Genomic DNA, 22,056 nt, shown 5'->3' on the forward strand with positions numbered 1-22,056 from the left:
TTTATTTAGCTGCGAATAATAAGTTTAATAAAAATTGGAAGAGGTATTTCTTTGCTATCCTCGTGGTAGTATGTTTCAATAAAAAAATGTTTCTTCTCATGTGTTTCTATTCATTTATTTATTTTTTCACTTGACATTTCATAGAATGAATCCTTCCCGAGTAATGTTAAATCACCGGATAGCGCGCGTGAAAATACAACTTACGATTGTATTGCTGGATATTGATTTTGTTTTCTTTATGCTTTTTGGAAGTTCAGAGGACACTAATATTTACATATAAAAGTATTAATTAAGAATAGGTACAAATGCAGGCTATATAAACCAAACCTGCCTCTCTTCCTTCGATCTTCGCAGATCTGATAATCCCGTTTTATCCCGTTCTAATATTAATTAACCAGATGACGTGAAAAAAATAAATAAAACAATGTACAGAAAGCAAAACAAAGTGTAATAGGACTAAGATAGATTTAAGTATATGACACAACTCTCGGTTTATGCGTTTTACCAACTGTACACAAATTGTAAACAGTGACACAATATTCTTATGGCATAATAGAAATATGTAACAATGTTTATTTCTTCTTCGAATTAAGCGGAGCAAAGGTAGACCAGTTTTACATGATATAAATGTTTCCATGATGATGTAATATAATTAAAAGGAAACGGATTAAACGTAAAAGACGTTTGATACATATATATATGTATATGCGCGTGTGTTAATACGTGTTTTATGTACATACTATACATATTCGAATTCGTTCAATTAAAATGCTATTTCACTTAATTTTCCTCAGTCGTGAGTACAATGCGAGGAAAGTTTAGAGACAATGAGCGCGATTACATTGCGGTATTCTGAATTCATCACATAGAAGTCGTTCGTATCGTAGAAAATTGAGATTACAGCATAGAATACTATGCATCGTATAACAATGTAGTCAGATCAATAAGTAATATTTAGAATATCGCTTATCGAAACGGAATGTTGGCATTATAATTCATGCCAATACTCTTTCGCCTTTGCTACATATTTGGTATACGTCAGAATGAGCAAGTAAATATACCAATAAACTTGTTAATACAATTAATTTTATGTAACAACATGACAAATTCTGAGAATAGATATTATTTGTGACTATTGTGGAGTACAAAACGCCAAAGATTTCATTTAAATGTCCCAATGTTCAGATATCTAGTGCGCAAAATTATTTAATGAAAATTATCATTGCTGCAATTCCAAAAAAAGACACACATTACTCGTATTGAATAATTATTCTAATTCTGTGTGATGAATTCCAATTATATTAAAAAATGGAAGAAGATATGGTTTAGAGAATAACCCAAGCTAGCTTTTCGTGCGATATTATGTTGGGGATTGAAAGGCGATTCTAGATTCAGCTCTCGACAAATTTGAATGCAACTCGCAATTAGCGTTATTTATTTTCTATTTTTTTTATGCCTGTCTATATGTGATAAAAGTTCTTATATATCGAGGTAATAACCTCCGGTAAAGATTGGAGCAATTAATATGTGAACCTTGTCATGAACACATGAAAATTACGTACAGAGTTTCATTCATACTTTTGTAGAAAAAAAACATTTAAATGAAAAGTAAAAAAATTCAAAGAGATTAAAGTCTTCAGTAGATGCATAGTCGTGAAGTCCAATTACTTCTTAATAAATTAATAGAAATGTACACAATAATGTAGTAGTTTACATTAAGCTTTAGAAAGTCAACCTAAATTATTGAGCGATAATTCTTCTCTATCAACTCTAGAGTAATTTCATCGCAATCAACAAAAACGATTATATGCAATTTTTCTTAATTTCATAAGTTTATAATTTCCAGGAAGTATTTCCATGCACTTACGGAAGGAATAATTAAAAAATGATTTTAGAGGACAACCGATCTTATATTGTTAAAATTATTCCAACGACTCACCACTCGCGTCATTTTGTGATAATAGCCGGTATGAGATACTTTACGGGTGATTAAGGAGGTAAATATATATTATAACTAATACAATCAAACGTGTGTAGATATCTACTATATGTTTATGATTACTGTTATGACGTGTTTGAGTAGGTGATAAACATTCAGACAATATTGATCGGCGGCAAACTCATTTGTCGCTCATTCGAAAGAAAGTCGTAAGACATTATACACTTATTGATATAGTACCTGAAATATGTACAAACATTATTTTAATAGCTCGGTAGTATCTACGTCATCTCGTATCGAAAATGTGTTTTTTTACGGGAAAAACTGAAAACCTATAAATATGTAGCATTATTTTCGGAAATCAAACGAGGTAATTATAACATCCTTTGACTTGTACCGGTAGGCTTTAAACCTTGTATTTATTAAAATTTCCGCAATCCGTCGATGTACACACGTACGATGATATTCGCTATTAACACACTAACGGCTTTTCGATTTATGATATACTTTGGTAATTTGCGTATACAAAACGCAGTTTAAAGTATCGTTCCTATAGTAACTTTCACAGAGACTTTCGCAAACGGACACTACTTCCTTATTGACTTCTCGATGGAATTATCAGGGCTCCAATCCAAACGTAGATCATTACCCTGGGCAAAAACGCAGGAATTAAATGTGTGTCTAGGAGGAAAAGCGTTAGATCGTTTTGTTCATTGAAATCAACAGTTCACGGGTGAGGCGAACCAGAAGTTAGTACACGATGTGGGGGAACGGAGTCCATCCAGATGCGACGACGGACATATGCACGGTACAATAGTCGGTGCTTCGATGATCGTCTAGCGTTTTGCGGCCTCTACATAGTAGAGCATTATGTAGGCATCGCTGGAAATTGTACACCTTAAGTCGAGTAGAAATATTCGCATTAGAGCGCGCGTATGTATGTATACAAGTCTTGTCTTTTTTGTACCAATGTGTTAGTTCTCGCACGTGTTATTTTACACACTGCACGTCCCGTACCACAAAACAGTCCGCACTTTCGTCGATTATTCCCCTCCCGTCCTGATCCCCGTCCCACTCCTCGCGTTTAGCGTCGCCGCGCCCACGATAAGCAGAACGTGTCAAATTAATCGGTCTCGATTGTTAACTAATATTTAGCTAAGTCGTCCTCTCTCTTTTTTTTCTCATTATTTTCCTTCCTGTAAAATTCCGGACCGCGTTCCAGAAGTTGTAGGCGGTCCGCACCTCGTCGTATATTATAATTTATTAGGATTGTTTATCCAGCACTGTCCTAGCACTTTTCGCACGTGAAATACTCTCGAAGAACAGTTCGTGTACAACACATGCTTTACTCGATTAGTTATTTCGCCAATTTCGTTTCGTTTCTTTAGCACGGCACCTAAAACGCGATTTTTTAACGTCCTCTAGCGCAGATCAGAAGAATCAGCTTCCGTACCCCGGCTCTCCATTGACTTGTCTAATTATGATAGTGATTCAGTGACGCTGCAATAGCGCGTGCCTGGATCAGTTTTTGATCGAATTCTCTTTTTCTTGATGATTGTTGGCCTTCGGCTCGGGCGGTCGAAATGCGGTAGCGAATGAGAACCGCACGTGGCATTTCGTCATATAATCGGCTATCGTGTCGTCACAGTGTCCGAAGTCGCCGTTGCGCAATGCATCGAGCACCTTCGTGCAGTTCTGCAACGTCACGCCTTCGAGTTCCTCGATGCTCGTCACGAGGGACAGCGCCTTCGTCTGCGCGGACGGATCCAGAACGTACAGCATCCTCGCGCCCTGCAGCAGATGCGGCAGCGAATTCATGTTCTTCTTCAAGTACTCGGCGTTCAGTTGGGCCGCCTTCGTACTGGAGAAGATTCCGGCGGTCTGACGCTTCACCACCTCGCCGACCGCTCCTTCCAGCGGCGATTTATTGGTGTGCAACAGAAAACGCACCAAACACGTATGCAGATCTGGATTATTCACGTCCAACCGATGAGCGCGTTTTATCGAGCGTAACATGAGAAGAGTGCGACCTGTAAGAGAAACAGACATTTATTGTTTCACGCCAATTGATTGTTAATCAGTTCTGCAAAATGGATTTCCATCAATTGCAACTTGACTTATATATGCGCTATTAAATATGCTCCTAGAGTACCTTTTCGAATATATATCTCGAAAGCCATGAGATGCGTCTCTATCCGATTCGACGCCAGTTCCTGTAAGGGATGTAAAAACTTTATCGCTTGTTCCAGTGGATCTTCGGCCTGAAAAAAATATTAATTTAATTACCATTAAAGAAATTATATTTTGCGGCTTGCGCTGATCTTCTCTGTATGTCTTTTACATAAAAGATGTCTCAACGCCAACGCTTAAATGATAAGGCTAGCCAATCGAAGATAACATTTTCCATCCTCCTCTATCATCTCATATATTTATACTAACCCTTTCTAGCTTTTCCGGAATTAATTCGTCTAGCGTAGGCTGCTCGAGATCAGGGTCGTTCTGCTGCCGAGATTTATTATGCTGCTCTCTTTTCTCTTGAGCCTGAGCGGCCTGCTGCCGTTCGAGCTCGGCCTTTCTGCGCTGTTTCCTCTGTTTGTTTCTCAGCTTTTTCAATTCGGATGGCGCCAAGTTTTCTGTAACACAGCAAAAAGAAGAACGTCATCTTTAACGCATGTACCGATATGTAAGATACACGTAAATATCGCAACTTTGCGATCGAAGAAGAAAGCACGCAGAAAAATCGTTTACCCGTTCAGCAAGTAAAATCAATCTTTTGCTTACAGTCGAGTTTGTTATCGTTTTAATTTGCGACTTAAAGAAAAATGGTTTACGGATGTAACCACGACTTCCCCTTTATGATTCAACAAGCAGTTACTCAATATTGGCGGTTACCGCACATAAATGCCGGGAGCTGTAGCCTTTTGAATTTTTTTCATTGTTACGCAAGTTTCCTCCCCCCCACCCCGTTTTCTTAAAGCGAATGAGACCAGTTTCGAAATAATTTCCGCCGCGGCTTCAACAGATATCACCCATAATCTCTTCGCGGCGGCACGGCGCGCGCGCGGGGCCTCTCTTGCCGATGTACTTGCCAAGGTTGCACGGTACTTCGCGACACGGTGGATAAAACACACGCGGTCCCGGCCGGTTTCGCAGTATTTTTTCCCACTTTTCCCTCGCCTTCGTTCGTGGCCAGACCTACTGACAGTTGTTTAGTAGGTCTGGCATGCGTGCACGTGCCTCGCGTGCTCGTTAGTCACGTGCACGCCCGGCGGGTACCGTGGGACGGTGGCAGAAGTAGAAAGGAGCCCTGCGCCGAGCCGCGTGATCGCTCGCCGAAAACCGTAAATATCTAGAGCGTACCGCGAAAACCGCTGATTAACCGTGGAAATAATCGCGAGGGATTATACGCGCGTCTTACTGTGTTTCGTGTAATCGGGTATGATCACGGTAACGTGATCTGAGGAGTATGCTGCCGGGAGGAATCGGCATCGGCAGTCCGGGATGTGACGTAGTATCCACCTTGATTTTTTATTAGCTAGATCTCTGAAAATCGATTCTACATTTCTCAGAGAGTTATCTTAATTAAATCCTTCCTCGTGTGATAAGTATATTTAAATATATCTTGAAAATTGTCGAACTTACATTTCTCAGAGAACTATCTTAACTTTTAAATGCACAATTTTTCGTAGCATTCTGAGTGTTTTTTAAGTAAATAATGACTGCTTAAGGAATCCTAAACAAATATTTAAAAAAGGACCTTCCCATTCAGAAAGGAAAGAAGGACTTTCTAATAGTCCTTTTACAGATGTGCAAAGCCGCGCGTTTTCATAATTTCATAAGGAAGAGTCACTGAGCATCGAAAAGTCGTTCTGCATATATGCAATGCTGCGTACTTAAGGGTTAATGAAATCGTTCCGCGATATAAGTACGATAAGAATAAATATACACAAATCCCATTGTTCTTTCGTCATTAAAAAATATTTTTTTTAACATCACAGAATAACCGATGCGTAATTTCCCGAATTTTTCAATAATTTAACATTGAACAAGTTAGTAGCTCGTAAAATAGAAAAATTACAGGTACACAGAAAAAAGAATATTCTTGATTTGAAAGTATCTTTAGTTTCAACGTGGAAATCTTGAAATGAGATTATATTGTGTTAAACTAAGCAAACTTGCTTGAATGAAATCATTTATATACTTCAACCAAGAAAAAAAAACTTGAAATAAAAAATTGAAATTCTTAATAAGAAGATTTGTAGATTGTTGCGCATATACGAGTATATAAAGCTTAATTTGACACATTTTTTTCTGTGTAGATGATGTATTTTTCAATGTATACCCTAATATTTTTATCGATCAACTGCCTCGAGAGATCAGTTGATTAATAATAATCGCTACGCGAAAAAGTGGGGCATAAAGTTTCGATTGTTGCGCTAAATCCCTGGGCGTTTACCTTGCTCAGCGGACATCAACGCTTTAATTACCGCCGTATTAATTCGGCATTATAGTGCGAAAATCACGAGCGCTTTCCAATTATGTAAGGGCCAGTCAATGCGTTATTAGAACGCGGCAGAGAAAGAGACCGCTGCCATGCTCCGTAAATTCGTGAGTTGTGTAGGCGTTACCTCAGAGAGGATTCACTCGATTCCTTGAAAGGCGATTCCATCTTATTCCTTACATAAGAGTTATTCTACGTGTTATTTCGGCGTCGGATGCACACGTTGCAATTTGCACGATTTCATACGATTTCAAATTGTCGAAAATTAACTGCACGATATAAGCAGGAATTATTTTGCTTTTCTTTCAATCAATATTATCCTGTCACGTTTCAATAATTGTTGCGGCGGCAGTGTCCGATATAGAAATGGTGAAGTTATATCAAAGCACAATGTCTAGATGTGATTCATCGTAATTGACGTCTAACCGAAGGTTCTAGTTAATGCTGGACGAGCGCGGAAACTTCCACTATTAATTGGGCATTGGTATGCAAGGATTAGCGATGGATTTTTCATCCTTGATGAAGAAAAGGAGGACCTTGAGCGCGCTTAGGAATGTAGAGCAACAGGCGGCACCAACGTGCGAGTCTTATGCAAATTGCAGCCCTCTATGAATGTGCAATATGTGCGTTAGTCCGCATCAAATTTGCAGCTTTGCAAATTCAAAAATCATTTCAAACGGAAAATCCGATCATTTTCTCGTCGATCCGGTCGGTCCCCGCGAATCGTCGTGATTTCTTTCCGCAAAACTCGACGGGTCTCTCGGGGAATCACGGCATTCTTATGCAAATCGCACGGCCGTTTCTCCGCGATGTTACCCATTCGGTAACTTACGCGTAGCGAAATTTCGCAGAAATTTCCAGTCGCGCTTAGAAAGCGCGATGCAGGACGATGCACTTCGAAATCAGTGGCCGAACTTGGCGCTGATTTATGCGCGATATAACGCGCGCCTTTCGTACGGGCGCGGGCGGCGCAGTTCCGCGAAATTAAACCGTTTCCTCGCGGTCGCCATCGAACAACGCGCGACCGCGCCTTTAACGCGCACCGTTATGTCCCACGAGTGATTTGTGTTCCCACGCAATCATTGGGACAATTCACGTGATCGATATTCGCGCCGCATTGCCAATAATTGCTGGCTTGGCTCTCGCAAGCGAGAGAGATGGTCGAAATATCGCGTGCTTTTCCCTCGCTCCGCTATTTCTTTGCAAAACCTATCGCGCGCTTCTTCTCTAATTCATATTCTAGTGACGCGTACTGTATGAGGTACTCAGAAACCATAGCTTCTCCAAAAATAACGGAACGCAGACCTAGTTTCTTTACTGAATGGGAATAATCGCGCAAGCCTCGAAAAGAACTCGGGAGACTCGTTTTAACTCGTTTATATGCAATAACACTGTAAATCCAAGTGTGTTATTTCTACACGCATAAACGTCTAAGGTCCAGTTTCACCAACGTTGATTCTAAGGAGGACAATTATAAAGAGACGAAGAGTGAGTTTAATCGGAGGTTACAGTTAATCGACGTTGGTGAAATTCAGCCTAAAAATGACACATTTGATTAAAAGCTCTTTTTTTACATGTTTTGTTGCGTGTTGAATTAACACGTTCAATCGCATTAGATTAAAAGTTAATACGTTCAACTGCAGTGTTAAATGACGTGATTTAAAACGGCAAAAAATGTGTAAGAAGAGCTTCAGTTAAAGTAACACACTTGAATTTGCAGCGAACGCGTTGCAAGCATCGACGATATTCTTATGACACCCACGGGGTGATTTACGTAATACGTTGCAGCCTTCCCGATGCGTTGCAACTTAGTTAGCCCATATCCCATCGTGCTATGACGAACGGAATCGCATTTCGGAATCATCTCTATCCGGAATATTCGTGCGGCGTGTGCGAATTACACATTTTTCGTCATCATGGCATGGATAGAACAGCTGATCCACCGTGGAAGCTGCGTGATATCGCCCTTTTTTTCCTTCCGATTACATCGATCCGCGATCTACGCATTTAGTATCGTCTCGCGTGTAGGCGAGATGAGTCGTTGGCGTGTTTTAAACAGAAGCACGATTTCCGAGCCGAGGACGCGTTCGACACGAGAGATGCACCGACTTCGTGTGCAACGAATTCAGTCGGATTTACGTCGCGTAAAATAATCGCGATTACGCAAGGGTTGCGAAGAAATTACGGGGGGCGGCGAGGACGGCGCGCGGGGAAAGGATGCCACGCTTTTAAACGCCCCGTCATTAGAATGAAGACAAAGAAAAGGCAGGCGAACGACGTCTCTGTTGCTTGTCGTTTTTGCCGACGCTGCCCTTTAATTGAGCACGTAGGAAACTCGTGAGATTTTAATTACGATTTTAATTTCGCAAAGTGAGTCTTTCCCCGCCGCTAACTTTTCTCGCGGAGAAGGTCTTCGTCTCTGCGACGTTTTAGAATTGTCATTGAATTAGAATGATTCAATTAAAACGCGACAAACGTAGTAATGAGAGAAGAAACTCCACGAAGAAATTGCATTGACATAATTGCTGGTCTTATTAATTGTATCTTATTGCATGTCGTGCTACAAAATTGACGGGTTATACAATGTGTTAACGAACAATATGAGAGTATGAGATACGCGATATTGATAAAAATAATCGAAATCAATTTCCATCAGGCTTTTCCATTAATTCTCGATTAATTCTCATTTGTGGATTAATTGTAAATTGTTGCACTAGGAAGTACAAGAAGATTTCATTTTACACGGTCTTAGGGTCTTTTCGAGGAAGTCGGCGATCAGAAATTCAAGAGGTACATCCAAGAAACCGTTTTCACACCATCGCAACATAAATCGCGCCGATTTATTACCGCAATAATATAGAATACAGTTCCGGGTCTAGTTCCTGCACGGCGCACATCGCTCGCAAAAATTCCATCCTTTAATTGCGGATAGATTACATTCTTCCGATACCGATATAATGAACGCCGCGTAACGGAGAGAATAACGGCCGATTAATTACACCGATTACCACAAATGTTACCCAGCTGTTACCTTGCCGAGCGCAATCAGTTCCGTTAATGAGTAAAATATGATGATATAATTGGTGGAACAATTTCTTTTACACCGTATGACATGGCGCACAATCAGCCTACTTACAGGATATACGAATATTTCATACCTAATGTCAGAATAACCGACGATGATGCCGGCAACGGCCGTGTATAATCGCAAGATTAGGAGTCATTAGTGTAATCGCCGTTTCAGCCCCGTATCTTACCCTGACGAATAGTCGACCTCCGCAGATAGTTCTCCGTTACAACGGTTGCCTTTACAGCACAGAGGAGCGTTTATATTAGATCGGCAGAAAAGCGGTACGCCCGTTCGATGAGACGCTTTGATTCTACCGATAATCGCCGGTCGCGAACTCGTTAACGCGCCTTACGTCACCCTAATGAGTGGGCAAGGATACGCCACGCACGCCAATATCGTTACGATTCAATCAAAGCCATTATGGATACGAGAATGCGTCGTTCTTTTACATCAAAGAATCCGACCGCCAGCGATTATTACCGAGACACATTTATAGTACCAATTATGTAATAACGGACGAATGCCGTTTTGCGCATCGAGAATCAAACTCGTTTATTTCCTGCTAAATATTCTCGAGATCTGCATTGTGGTTCTCCTGAAAACCACAAATTTAATTACGAAAATGATTTAAGACTTTCACTTTTTCTTCTTTAAATTTAATAAATAATAGTCCTCCAAAAAAGTTACAAAAAATGTTTAACATCAAGTTTGTCCAAAGCACAGATATCGAGAAGAAGAGTTACTTTTTCTAAATTTATTCTGCTATTCTGCAAATTCTATATAAAATGACCATTTCGGATATCAGACAGTTGATATATCTGATCATTCTGCTTCTCGGCGCGTTCCAAGATTCTTTGCGAAACACGTTCACACTAACGCGATTCGCGCGAGAACGAAGTGGAAAGTAATAGCGATATCTCTAGTTTGTAATAAAAGAAACTCGCGCGGGAGAAATTGCACCATAATTTCTAACTGCTGCGAAGTATCGCGTCGGCCCGTTATATTCAAGGGTGCCGCAATTAAATTACTCTCAAGACGGATGTAGCGTTAATTGACAGAGGCGCGGTGCTGGGAACACAATTTCTTTACACGCGCGCCTACACAACGCGCAGGAAGCATCGGGAGTGCACCTACGGTCTTGTCTATGTCAAACCCAGTCCATTCGCCGTGTCACGGTTACAATTATTTTCAGGCCGAAAACATGATTCACTAGTCCACGATTGTTTTTAATTTCGACTCTATTTTTGCGCGTTACCTGAAAGACCCGTTTCGCAAGCCAAGCGATCGAAAATAGATTTCGGAAGAAATCGTTTGACTCTTTCGCAAATCGCCCGAGTGATATATGGTGTTTATATATGTATATATAGACACACATCATATTTCCTGCGCGTAATGGACGGAGATCATTGTCGCAATATCCTGCGCTGAGATCAGTGATTCGTGGAATAGATCTGGACTACAGCCGGTTAGTGGTACGTAAAAAATATGGTTGATCGACCAGCAACACCTCGGCCATGAAACATGGATAAGCAAAAGAAAATCTTTTGTCATTTGGAGCGCTTTTTCGCCAATTTAAAAATAGCACGTAAAAAAAAACACCAACTTTACGGTAATACGAGAGTATCGATGACTTATAAAGTATGCAAATTTATTTATAACACTGTTGCAAGCCCGTTTCCACGAAGGTGCTCTGTTTAAATAAGAGTCAGTGACTCATTCGTGGTTGCGTTTTCTCTCTAGGCGCTGTTAGTTTGTATATGTAAATTCTCGGCAAACACATAACTTCCACCTTCAAAATATTTTGAGTGTCATTTAAGATGTCAAATTTAGCTAAAACACCAAAAAAACGTGCGTGGGACAACTAATATGAGAATTACATTGTCAAAAGAATCGCATAAAAATACATATGTTAATGATATAAATAAAAAAGCAACGTATAAGATAGATGACATTTCAGATTGTCATGTTTATGCTCGTTCGTATTAACGTTCACATTCGTTTACATATGCGCGACATTCAAAATAAACTCGGAACGATTGTGATGATAATTAGGAGCGTTTTTTACAGAATTAATTAAGGCATATCTATTCATCAAAGTATTTTTCTGGGACGCCAATCGATGTTGGAATATATGTCAAAAATATACTCGATTGTTCCAACAAACCATGCGCGAAAGTGGAAACGGGAAATCGAGCGAAAAATCAATAGCTGAGCAAGAAACGACTTGGAAAACCGTGTTATTTATTCACCCGGAAAACTGGCGCTATACTTCCAGCACCAGATTTGTACGAGCTATATACGAATAATACACGTACGAATATACGAAAGCTAATATACGAGCCATTGTACGAGCTATATACGAATCGCGTACATTTTGCTTCTCATACGTGAGCCATCGCTGCACGAAAGTGTTAATTCTCCCGAACGCCGAAACATTATTAAACAACATCGCGCATTTCGTTACGTAAATCCCGCGCGAGCGAAATCGCTTAATTGCAATTCGTACCTCCATCGAGCGTAGTGTTAATGATAACATTCCGCCGAATGAGATAGTCCGTGTTGCATTTTCCGCGTATTTTACCTACGCGGGCGAAGCTGAAATTATTTTCGCGCCCGATACGCCCGGGGAGAGCCGGGTGAAACGGAGAGCGGCTCTCTGAAATCGCTCATTTTGCCCCCGATTCGGGCGATACCATCGGGCCGCGGTCGAGGTATATCGACGCCCGAAGTCTCTCGCCCACGTTTCCTGCCGGAGCGTGTGTGGCGGTTGCACCAGCGCGCGGTCTTGTACTTAGCTTGTAGCGCGCGGTGAAGGGTGCACGCGAATGTTCCACGGGGCAAGTGGGCTAGGCGTGGCTCGCGGGAGAAATAAGAAAGGGACCGGTGTGCCCGTAACACTTGGCCGGTGTGTGCTCGTTACACTCTTGCCTGTGTGTCTATATCGATGTCTGCATGGAAAGGCCCCCCTTACACGAGCAGCGGCGGGCACGGGTGAGCCCGAACGGCTGAGCACCGGAATGCTAACTTCCCATGGCGAGGAGTTCGCGAACGCCAGGCTCGCCGAACGCAAAGTATTCGTGTGTTTTCCTTCTTTCTTTTTCTTTCGCCTCACCAATTGCATGCAGCATCAAAGACGCCGCGAACGAGGCCGGGTTCCCGCAAAGTAGCAACGGTCCGACAGGACGAGACCGCCTCTTTAAAATTCAGTCGTTTTAAAGCGATACCGCGTATTCGTTCCACGTTGCTTTATCTTAGGATTGTCTTCCGTCTCCAGCATAGAGATGGGAATAATCGGGGTCTCGTCTCGGGCACACGTCCGAAATCTTTATTTCGCGCGGAAATGTCGCGGTGACTTAATGGGAAAATTGTGACTTGAAACATTTCACGGTACTTGGATTAAATTAGATTAGTATCTCGAATGTATCGTAACGTTCTGAATGTAGCCTATACTTTGCTCCAGATCACGTAACGGTTCTATAAGGATATTCCAGGCAAAGATCGCGGAAGATGAAAAAGAACGACCTGCGAAATCTGAATATCAATCGTTATCTGGATATGCGATTTGAATATTAAGTTCTAAATACGAGCACGGTGTTCAAAGTACTTCGGCATTGCACGCGCGCGCTGTTTCCTGTTTGTCAGCAACAAAAACTGCCGCGACCGTATTACGAAACGACATGAGACAGCCACCGACGACGAGTCATCCTTTTGGTACAGAGAAAAAGAGATTTACAATTTCGCTCCCAGAGTAATTTAGAAATAGCTATTGTGTTGGAAATGAAGAATGTAATAGTACTTTATAATTCAATAATGATCGAATTATAAAGTAAATAAGATTATGAAATTTTCAACATGAGATGAAGCGCTAATAAAAAATTTTAAATACCTATGAAATCAGCGTAATGATACTAAGGCCTAGTTACACAAACGTCGGTTAACTTAGGTTAACTCACTCTTTGTCTTTTTCTAACTGACCCCCTTAGATAAGGTTAAAAATTAACCGACGTTTGTGGAACTGAACCTAAGTCTATTCCTGATATAATCTGCATTACTATTAACATAAAAACTAGTCAAACCTCTCTAACTCGAACCTTTCCAACTCAAAAACTTTTACAATTCGAATTTTTATTCATTTCTTACCAAAAACTTCCATAAGTCGAAGAAAAATAGCGCTCAAAATATTAATAAACGCACCAATTACCTAATTTTACGTCTACAACTCGAATTATTTCAAAATTGATCTTTATATTTCGGAAAAAAACTTCTATAACTTGAATTATTATCTGTTCCCATGGCATTCGAATTGGAGAGGTTTGACTGTAATTATTACATAAATATATCTCCGTAAAAAATTGTCTAAGAAGTATTTAAATTAGACGTTTCGAAACTTACAAAAAGATATGCCTCTTTATTGTGTGATGTATTTAAAATCGAGCAAAATTGAGAAAGCATTTTAAAAAAGGGATGCCGAAGATTACGGCGCGCCGCATTTCTCTCTCTCTTTCTTACTTGTTACTAGACATTACAGATCCGCGCTACGCGCGCGCTATTTAGCTTTAATATTATACTATTACTATTGCATTACACTATTAACCCCTTGATACACAAAACTGTCAAAATATGCGATGACAGATGCTCAAATAAGCGCAGTGAGAGAATCAATCGGCATCACTTAGTGAACGAACGGCGAACGCGAACATTCAGACATTCGCGTTTGTGTCTCTCAGGTTGTTTGTTCTTTTTTTTCGGTTGCACTAAACACCAGAACTCGACCAGATTCGATGTTTGCTGCATGTAGCAATTTGAGGTTTTTTATTATATCTGTTGAATAACAACGAACGTTTGCGTTTGCTGTTCGTTCGCTAAGTGTATACCCAGCTTTTTACATGGCTTCTTTAAGAGTGGATTTTACGAGGACAGCTCTCGGCAATCTCGGCATGCGATTGCATTATTATGATGATTAGCGCGTCGAAATAAAGTCAAGAGTGATGCTCATTCGAAAATAAGGCGATCTAATGAAAATTTATGAGACATTCTGACGACCCACCGGCCAGTGAATCTCCGCATATAATGGCGCTTCTTGTATAGTAAGGCGCAATATTTAGCGCCTCCGCAGACAACAATAACTCGTTTAACTGCCGTAATTTGTTACTCCGCCGAGAATGCAATGTCGATGATGAATTAATTTTTCCCCGGTTTTTCCTTTGCGGTTAACGCGGTGGTTCTTTCTGCATTCCGGATTTTTGCAACATTACGCAAAAAATGCAAATTCTTTCATAAAATCCCCGTAAACTGTCATAAGCATTCTAATATATCAATATCAGTTAATAATTATACTGCACTATCACTTCTGTTAATTTAATAGTCTCCGTTACTCATCTCATCAGAAATGTGCCACTGATTTACACATTTACAGAATAAAATCAACTACTTCTGTGATTCGTTATCAGCGACAGTATTCATGTTGCAGGGTAAAGAACAGCATGAAGAATCGCGATTTCTCCGGAATCGCTCGACGCGCGTCAAACGGAGAGATGGTTCTCCCTGTACATACATCAACGCGTAAATCCGCGATTTTATGAGAAAAATATGAGAGCTGAAGCTAAACTAATAGGGTCGATTCCGCAGGAAATCATGGGGAAAGCGGACGGACGTGACGGCGACGTGTAGCGTGTCGACGGCAATGACACTTTCGCTGAATGCTCTTCTCCCTAAAGGTCGTTGCACGTGTAAAAAACGGGCAACGCGCCGCTGGAATTCATAACGAACAGCGGAACAGAAACGGGTCAGTTTTAACTCGAATTTCTAATTCTACGAGCGAAAGGGAAAATCGACTGCAGGAAAGTTATGCGATGCTAATGGCGATGAGTGCGTGCGACTTTAGAATTTCTGCGTGAGATATTCGCAATTTCGAAATTTCTGCATTTCTTCCCCTTAAAGAGAATACAAGGCTTGACCTTCGCATCGTAATGATCAAAACGTTTTTAACATTTAGCGCAAAAATAGTGTACGACCAATACTTTTCTCAATCTAAAATACCAGAATGTACTTTTAGAAATTGAAAGAAAAGATATTTAATTATGTTTTAAGAGTACCTGTTTGTTTTCTTAACAGCAATATGTTTTTAGATTTCGCATCCCGTCATTTATTTTTGAAATGTCAATTGTCACGGTATACATAGAACTGCCCGACGAATTGATTGGATTCATAAAACGTTACAGAATAAAGGACTGACCTACATACAGGTATATCGACGAGGCTCCCGTCGCGCTATTTTCGAGACAAGAAATGGCACGACTTGCAAATTTTCAAAGCATCTGATAACCGAAGCGTTTCTATTTCCGCTCGGAAACGCGACACCCGATAATAAGCGCCGACTTTGCGCTATCAATCGGAGTCGGAGACGGATGCACGTGTCGCGCGGCATGTGCAACGTTTCGCTCGCGATTGCAGTTTACGCGTAATGCGCGAAGTAGACATGTGAGAGCATAGTTGGCGAGTAATAGAAACGCGTCATGGTAAGTTGTGCCAACGGTGAATTAACTGCCGTCATCCTTGTGTCATCCTTCGGTTTCCACCGCCGGATACCGGGAATTCTGAATTTCTTTAACCACGCCGATCGTCCGAGAGATGCGTGAGCGACACGTGCAATCTCACCGCAAGTATAATATGTCGTATTGTTACAGCCGCAGAAGACGGATTGTCTTCATGTTTTGATTGTAACAGTGATTGTAACGCGATAATCGAACACTTATGAAGTCAATAAATCAGATTTAACTGTCGGCTACCTGTAAGCTCATTATAGAAATCAATTAGCGGCTTAATTGCTCGTCATTGCCGTAATAACGGGGCGTGTTAGACTCCAGTTATTCGTTAAACAACAAACAATTGGACACACCCACGGCTATCTTCGTAATCCTCTTAAACAGTCACAATAGACTTTAGAAGAACTAATCAAAAAGTAATTTAATTGAAATGTAATTTAAATGGATCTTCGTGAATAATTACCGGAAATTGAAGAATCCTTTATAGGACAATTTATTTCCGTAAAAAGTTCGATAATAACATATTTATTTAAAGTACATTTTAAGTTTAATTGTCATAACATATTTAACATTGGATATGAATATCGTGACTCTTTTCGATATTTAACGCAATTTATATATAAGTTAGATAACCCAGATTTTGCAGTTAGCGTTAAATAAAGGCGCTAGATAAAGGTGACAATATGCGCCTTGCTTCCTGCAATCTCTATGGATAAAAGCGAATGTAAAGTGCATGTTCATTTCACAGTTTCTACGTCCCAGATAAGCACAACAAAGCGACAATAAAGCCTCAGTTAAAAGGCCGTAACGCAGCGCACGGTCACAGGGAGCAACCTTTTCGCCATGATCTTGAAATTAACCAATTCAACCCAGTTCTCAGCCGCGCTCATTAAGATGCGCGAGAAACTGTCTTCTCACTTTTGTGTAAAATCGCGGGAAAATGAAGGCGCGCACGATAACGAACAATGGGTCGTACACCTCCGGCGAGAAACACAGGTCGTTTGAGCTCGTGCGACGTACAACGAATACGCCGCCTTTCCCCGAAAGAAAAGAATAATAAATGATAACATCTTTCTCTGAATATGAAATGGAAAGTTTCCATCGCGTATTGATAATTTGCAAATAATTTGTAGAAACTTGAAGATTATTACAACTATTTTAATATAATATTTCGTATACGATTATAAACAGCGAGCAAAGGAAGTAGAAAAATCGTCAAGTATTGTGCTCGTATACGTTTTATAATATACTATTAATTTAATACTATTAGTTTAATACTATTAATAGCACAAATTATATGTATAATTTCAATTGCATAATGTTTAGTTGTACGTAATCATTATTGTATAACAATTACGTATTCGCTATATTTACATGCCGCGGTATTTCTTATGATCACAGAATTGAACGAAATTGAATATGTATGTGAAGTATTGACTCAGATTTTCGCATATATACGTCCCATTTCAAGAGATTTCAAACTAAATGCTAAAATTAGATAAGCTAGGGCGTTGACACTTATTACAATGACCGGGCCAATGTGTAAAAACACGACGATGTGGGAAGTGAGGACATCGAAAGCCACGATTTCACTATGATCTTGAAGTGTCATATACGCCAGGCCGATTCTCAGGAAGTGCCTCGAAGGAAAATCGAGTGATCTTCTCTCGCGATTTCCACTTGCAACTTTCCAACTCATTCACGCTTCTGGTCTAAAATTCGTGATTCGAAAGGACGATATAAAACATAATAAATACAATGGCGCATTAGAGAAGATGAAGTTAATTCGACGAGATTGTGCATCAAGCGAAACTGTTCCCGTCAATCTCGTGTGCTAATAAGCACGAACGAAGGATTGACTGAACAATAGGAACATTATATCTATACTTCTCCGAAGCTTGTACACGTGTCTCTCGCACGTTTTTGATAAAGGCTAATAACATCATTAATAAAGCTATTCACTTTATTCGCCACTTTATTCATATGCACATAGTTTTAATACAGCGATGCAACCGCGAAATGTCACGAACCACGATCGATTATGCTTAGCGAACCGTATTGGCCAAATAACTGAAGATAACATCTCTTTGACCTCACGATCGACTTGTAAAAGATTTTTTATTCAACGTCCTGATTTTAAATGTCCTCGTTTAGTATCGACGTTACTCATTTTTAGAAAAATCTGCTGCAAGTTTTTTCTTTAAATAACTTCACTTAAATAAAATTTAAATTTATCAACACAAATAATATTTGATGAAGGAAGGTATCGAAATCGTGATAATCAGACAATTAATATTACAAACATAATTGCATATACATAAACTTAAATTTACAGATTAATTACAGAAATATTTCAATGTAGACCAACTTGCAACGAACAACTGAAATATAATATCAGTATCTTGCAAATAAATATAAGATATTAACAAAATGTTTCCAATAAACCATCGCGTCATCGTGGCGGGATAGTTTTCTTTTTGACACGCGATACGTCAAGGTCATCTTTTCTTTTCAGGCACGACACCCGCGATCAATCTCCCTGACCAATATATTATTCTCAAATGTAGAAGTCCACAAAGTGACTGCGCCCAAACTTTTACAATTCAACGACGCGGCGACGCGGCACTTAACAAAATTGGTAAGGACAATTAACGTATGCCGACCTTGATAATGCCACGGATCTCTTCAGATGAGTCATTACACGGTCAGGCGGTCTGAAATAAGCGCACCCGCCGTTCGTTCGCGAGGATCTTGACCGACAGTCGCGATGGCGATCCTTCTTCGAAGCCCGGATGAAGGCCCAGTTTCACAAGTGTCGGTTAACTTTTAATCTTATATTAACTCACTCTTCGTCTCCTTCTAACGTCCCCCTTAGAAAGAGACGAAGAGTGAGTTAATCTAATATTAAAAGTTAACCGACACTTATGAAACTTTTATTAGGACAAATCGCGAGCAACTGATCGCTGACTCAAAGCGTTCGCGAGAAAAAAACATGCGTACGTGAACGTGAACGGCAGTTTAAAAATATCTTCTCATCATAGATCTCATCGGATGTACGACCGGTAATGCGTCACACGAAACGTCACGGTAGTATTCGCACTCGAATAGTAGCGTCACAGTCCGAGAATATAATGACGACGAGACATTGCGGTGAATCGTAATTGATTACGTAGAGAGGTGCGATCTCGTGCGTTCTCCAAATTTGGCCGTGTGAAAAGATTAATCATATTTGGATTCAGCATCAACAGCAAATAGATTATCGACGGTCGTGCGAGGTAAATCAATTTGACTCGGTTTGCTGAATATGGAAAATACGGCATTATCTCGAGAAGCATAGACACAATCTCTTTTCTCCTTCATTACATACATATATATATCAATTATTATATATAGTAATGTACGTATGTCGAAAGTATACGATGCCTCAGTCATGAAACTTTTACAGTAATATGAAATCAGTCTTGCAGACCGATCGGACCGAAACTTTCGCGATCGGCGAGCGACCCGTACTTTCATGCGCATCCGTATCTCGCACGCGTGACTAGCATGATGCGAGTATTGCGATTCTTTATATGTAAACGAACTCGTATTTTTACCATACAATATTCCGATTCCGTTATTAAATATCCAGCAGGATTCCTTTTACAGCAATTGCGGAAACCATTTTAACCTTTTTAACTTTTAGACATGCGAGTGATAAGTAATTATCTCCCGTCGTCATGAGAAGTTAAATAAATTTTCTGAATAAACGCGGAATCAATACAGAAATAAAATCGCTCGTGCAAAAGCAGAGAAATTTTTATGTAGTTTATCGAGTTGCTAAAATATCCTAACATTTCGGCACGGTTAAATATTAAAAGATAAAATTGAGTTAAATAACATTTTGACAATTAAATTAAATAACATTTTTAACTACCACAAGTGTGTCAAAATTTATTATTTTAACATAAAACAGTATTATTTTAACTTTATTGGTTTAGTTAAACTAACGAAATATTAAATAAGAACAGTGGCGACCTATAAGAATGATTAAAAATAACTCAAATTGAGTATAATTTGAAAACTACGAATTTAATATTGAATAGCTATTTTATTTCCAATATACTCCGTCGCTATTATTAGCGGTCAACTGTTATCTTAATTAGAATAATGATGGGTGTCAGTATGAAAATGTTATGTGTAACTAATTTGATATCGTTGTTGAACTTATCTATCCATCGCGGCAATTGATATGCGATCGGTGTAACTCACATTCACGCAAGGTGATTACATATAAGCGACACCATTACTCACGGATTCGTCCTATCTGTTTTCTGCGCTCATTAATAGCTTCGGGACAAGGTGTAGACGCGATACTCGCATTGAATATTGAAGCGAATTAGACACGGATAAAATAATATGCAGCTATGAATTCAAAGCGGCGCTCTGATATATCTGAATTACTTTCTATTAATGGACCGTGACTTCTCGGTGAAAGCCGAGAAAGTTCTAATTTCAATTTTGCCCTTATCATACACAACCGTCTAACAGATAATCATTACGTAAAATATATACATAATATATGTAAATTAGAAAATATGGCGTATAATGGCGTTAAATGATGACGTAATACGAATGATATTTTGTTTACTGTCCTACACAAGCAATATTTGTCACTGTCTCCATAAGCGATATCTCACATTTATTGTTCGAGATTAAGGAATTTATTAAGAACGAAGATCCAAAAAGAGGTCGAAATAAAATTCTTGGCGCCTTGAGGCCCGGCGACTCGAGTTTTTTTTCCACACGCAGACAGTGTCATCCGGTAAGACGTAGGTTTTCCCGTTTCCATTTCCGTCTCGGACAGGCGCGACTGTATCGCTCGCGTAGACGTATAAGTAAAGATCGTTATATCTACGTCTGCATCATCGTCAAAATAACATAAAGCGCTTAGAGCTGCTTAAAAGCGGAGACCTTCATTTTTACAAGCGCATTGCGCGCAAGCAATAAATTGCCTTACGAGTATACAAGTTTATAGCTAGGATGATCGTTCGAAAATAAATATTCAGATGCATCTCAGAAAGGATCTTATCCTGAGTAATGTCTACATGTTTATTGTTTAACTTTATTTTTGCCTCTCTTATCTCTTTCTTATATCTACATACAATTATGTACATATAATTATGCTCGACCTACACAAACACTACAATACAAATATTAGAGGACAAAATAAGAGGATCTGTAAATATTTGATGTCAACATTAATCATATCAAGTTTTTAACCGACTTCAAAAAAAGGAGGTTCTATATTCGGCCTTATATATATGTCTACATATGTATGTCCACGATTTTCTCTAAAACTACTGGACGGATTTAAATGCGGTTTTCACTGTCCTATAGAGCAATCCTCCAGGAAGGTTTTAGTACATTATATTAATTTAATGAAACACTAAAAAAGTATAAAATAAATTTTTTTTTTAAATAGAACCGACTTCAAAAAAAGCTCTAAAAAGTATTTAAAAAATTTAAAAAAAAATTGAAAAAAGCTTTAAAAAGCATAAAAAATTTTATTGGTAACAATAGGGCAACGATGAATGTTGTCCATCAACGCGTGATCTCGGGTCATCGGAATGCGACGCACCATGTCGCAATGAAATTAATCACCGCTAATCGGTTGCTTCGCAGCACGAAATGCAATTCGGAGGATCTCCGGTGCGTAGGCGACGGAAGGTACCTTTCCTGCAGTCATGCCCGTTGTTTCGGGTAGGTAGGTGAGACTTTAAGAGAAAGAGAGAAAGGCCAGGGGGGACCGCGAAAAAGGAAGGGTGTGCGAGGTGTGCGAACGGGACAGGACGATGCCTTTGCCAGACAGTCGTAGGAGCGACCGGCGACATTGCACACGCGGCATTTCCTTCCTCCGGCGTGGCACGCGGGCGCAACGTGGTGGTAAAACACCGTGAGGTGAGGTGCACGAGGTGCCCCGAATGCCCGAATATCGTACGCGGTGTGTCGAGGCGTCGAG

At 39.9% G+C, this 22,056-nt stretch overlaps 1 protein-coding gene across 1 annotated transcript in view; it reads right to left on the reverse strand.

The window, feature by feature from the left end:
- Positions 1–550: 550 nt before the first annotated feature.
- Naa15-16 (N-alpha-acetyltransferase 15/16) overlaps positions 551–22,056 on the reverse strand; it is a 38,891-nt gene continuing 17,385 nt past the window's right edge. The window contains exons 9-11 of the mRNA XM_071703165.1: positions 4,379–4,572; positions 4,092–4,200; positions 551–3,969 (exon numbers count right to left, since the gene is read on the reverse strand). Of these exons, the coding sequence (XP_071559266.1) occupies positions 3,461–3,969; positions 4,092–4,200; positions 4,379–4,572 (812 nt within the window). The 3' untranslated portion in view covers positions 551–3,460. The remainder of the gene's footprint in view (positions 3,970–4,091; positions 4,201–4,378; positions 4,573–22,056) is intronic.

The sequence above is a fragment of the Temnothorax nylanderi genome, unplaced genomic scaffold, assembly GCF_030848795.1.
Source record: "Temnothorax nylanderi isolate EJ_2023f unplaced genomic scaffold, tnyl_v1.0 TNYL_tig0034_pilon, whole genome shotgun sequence".
NCBI lineage: Eukaryota > Metazoa > Arthropoda > Insecta > Hymenoptera > Formicidae > Temnothorax > Temnothorax nylanderi.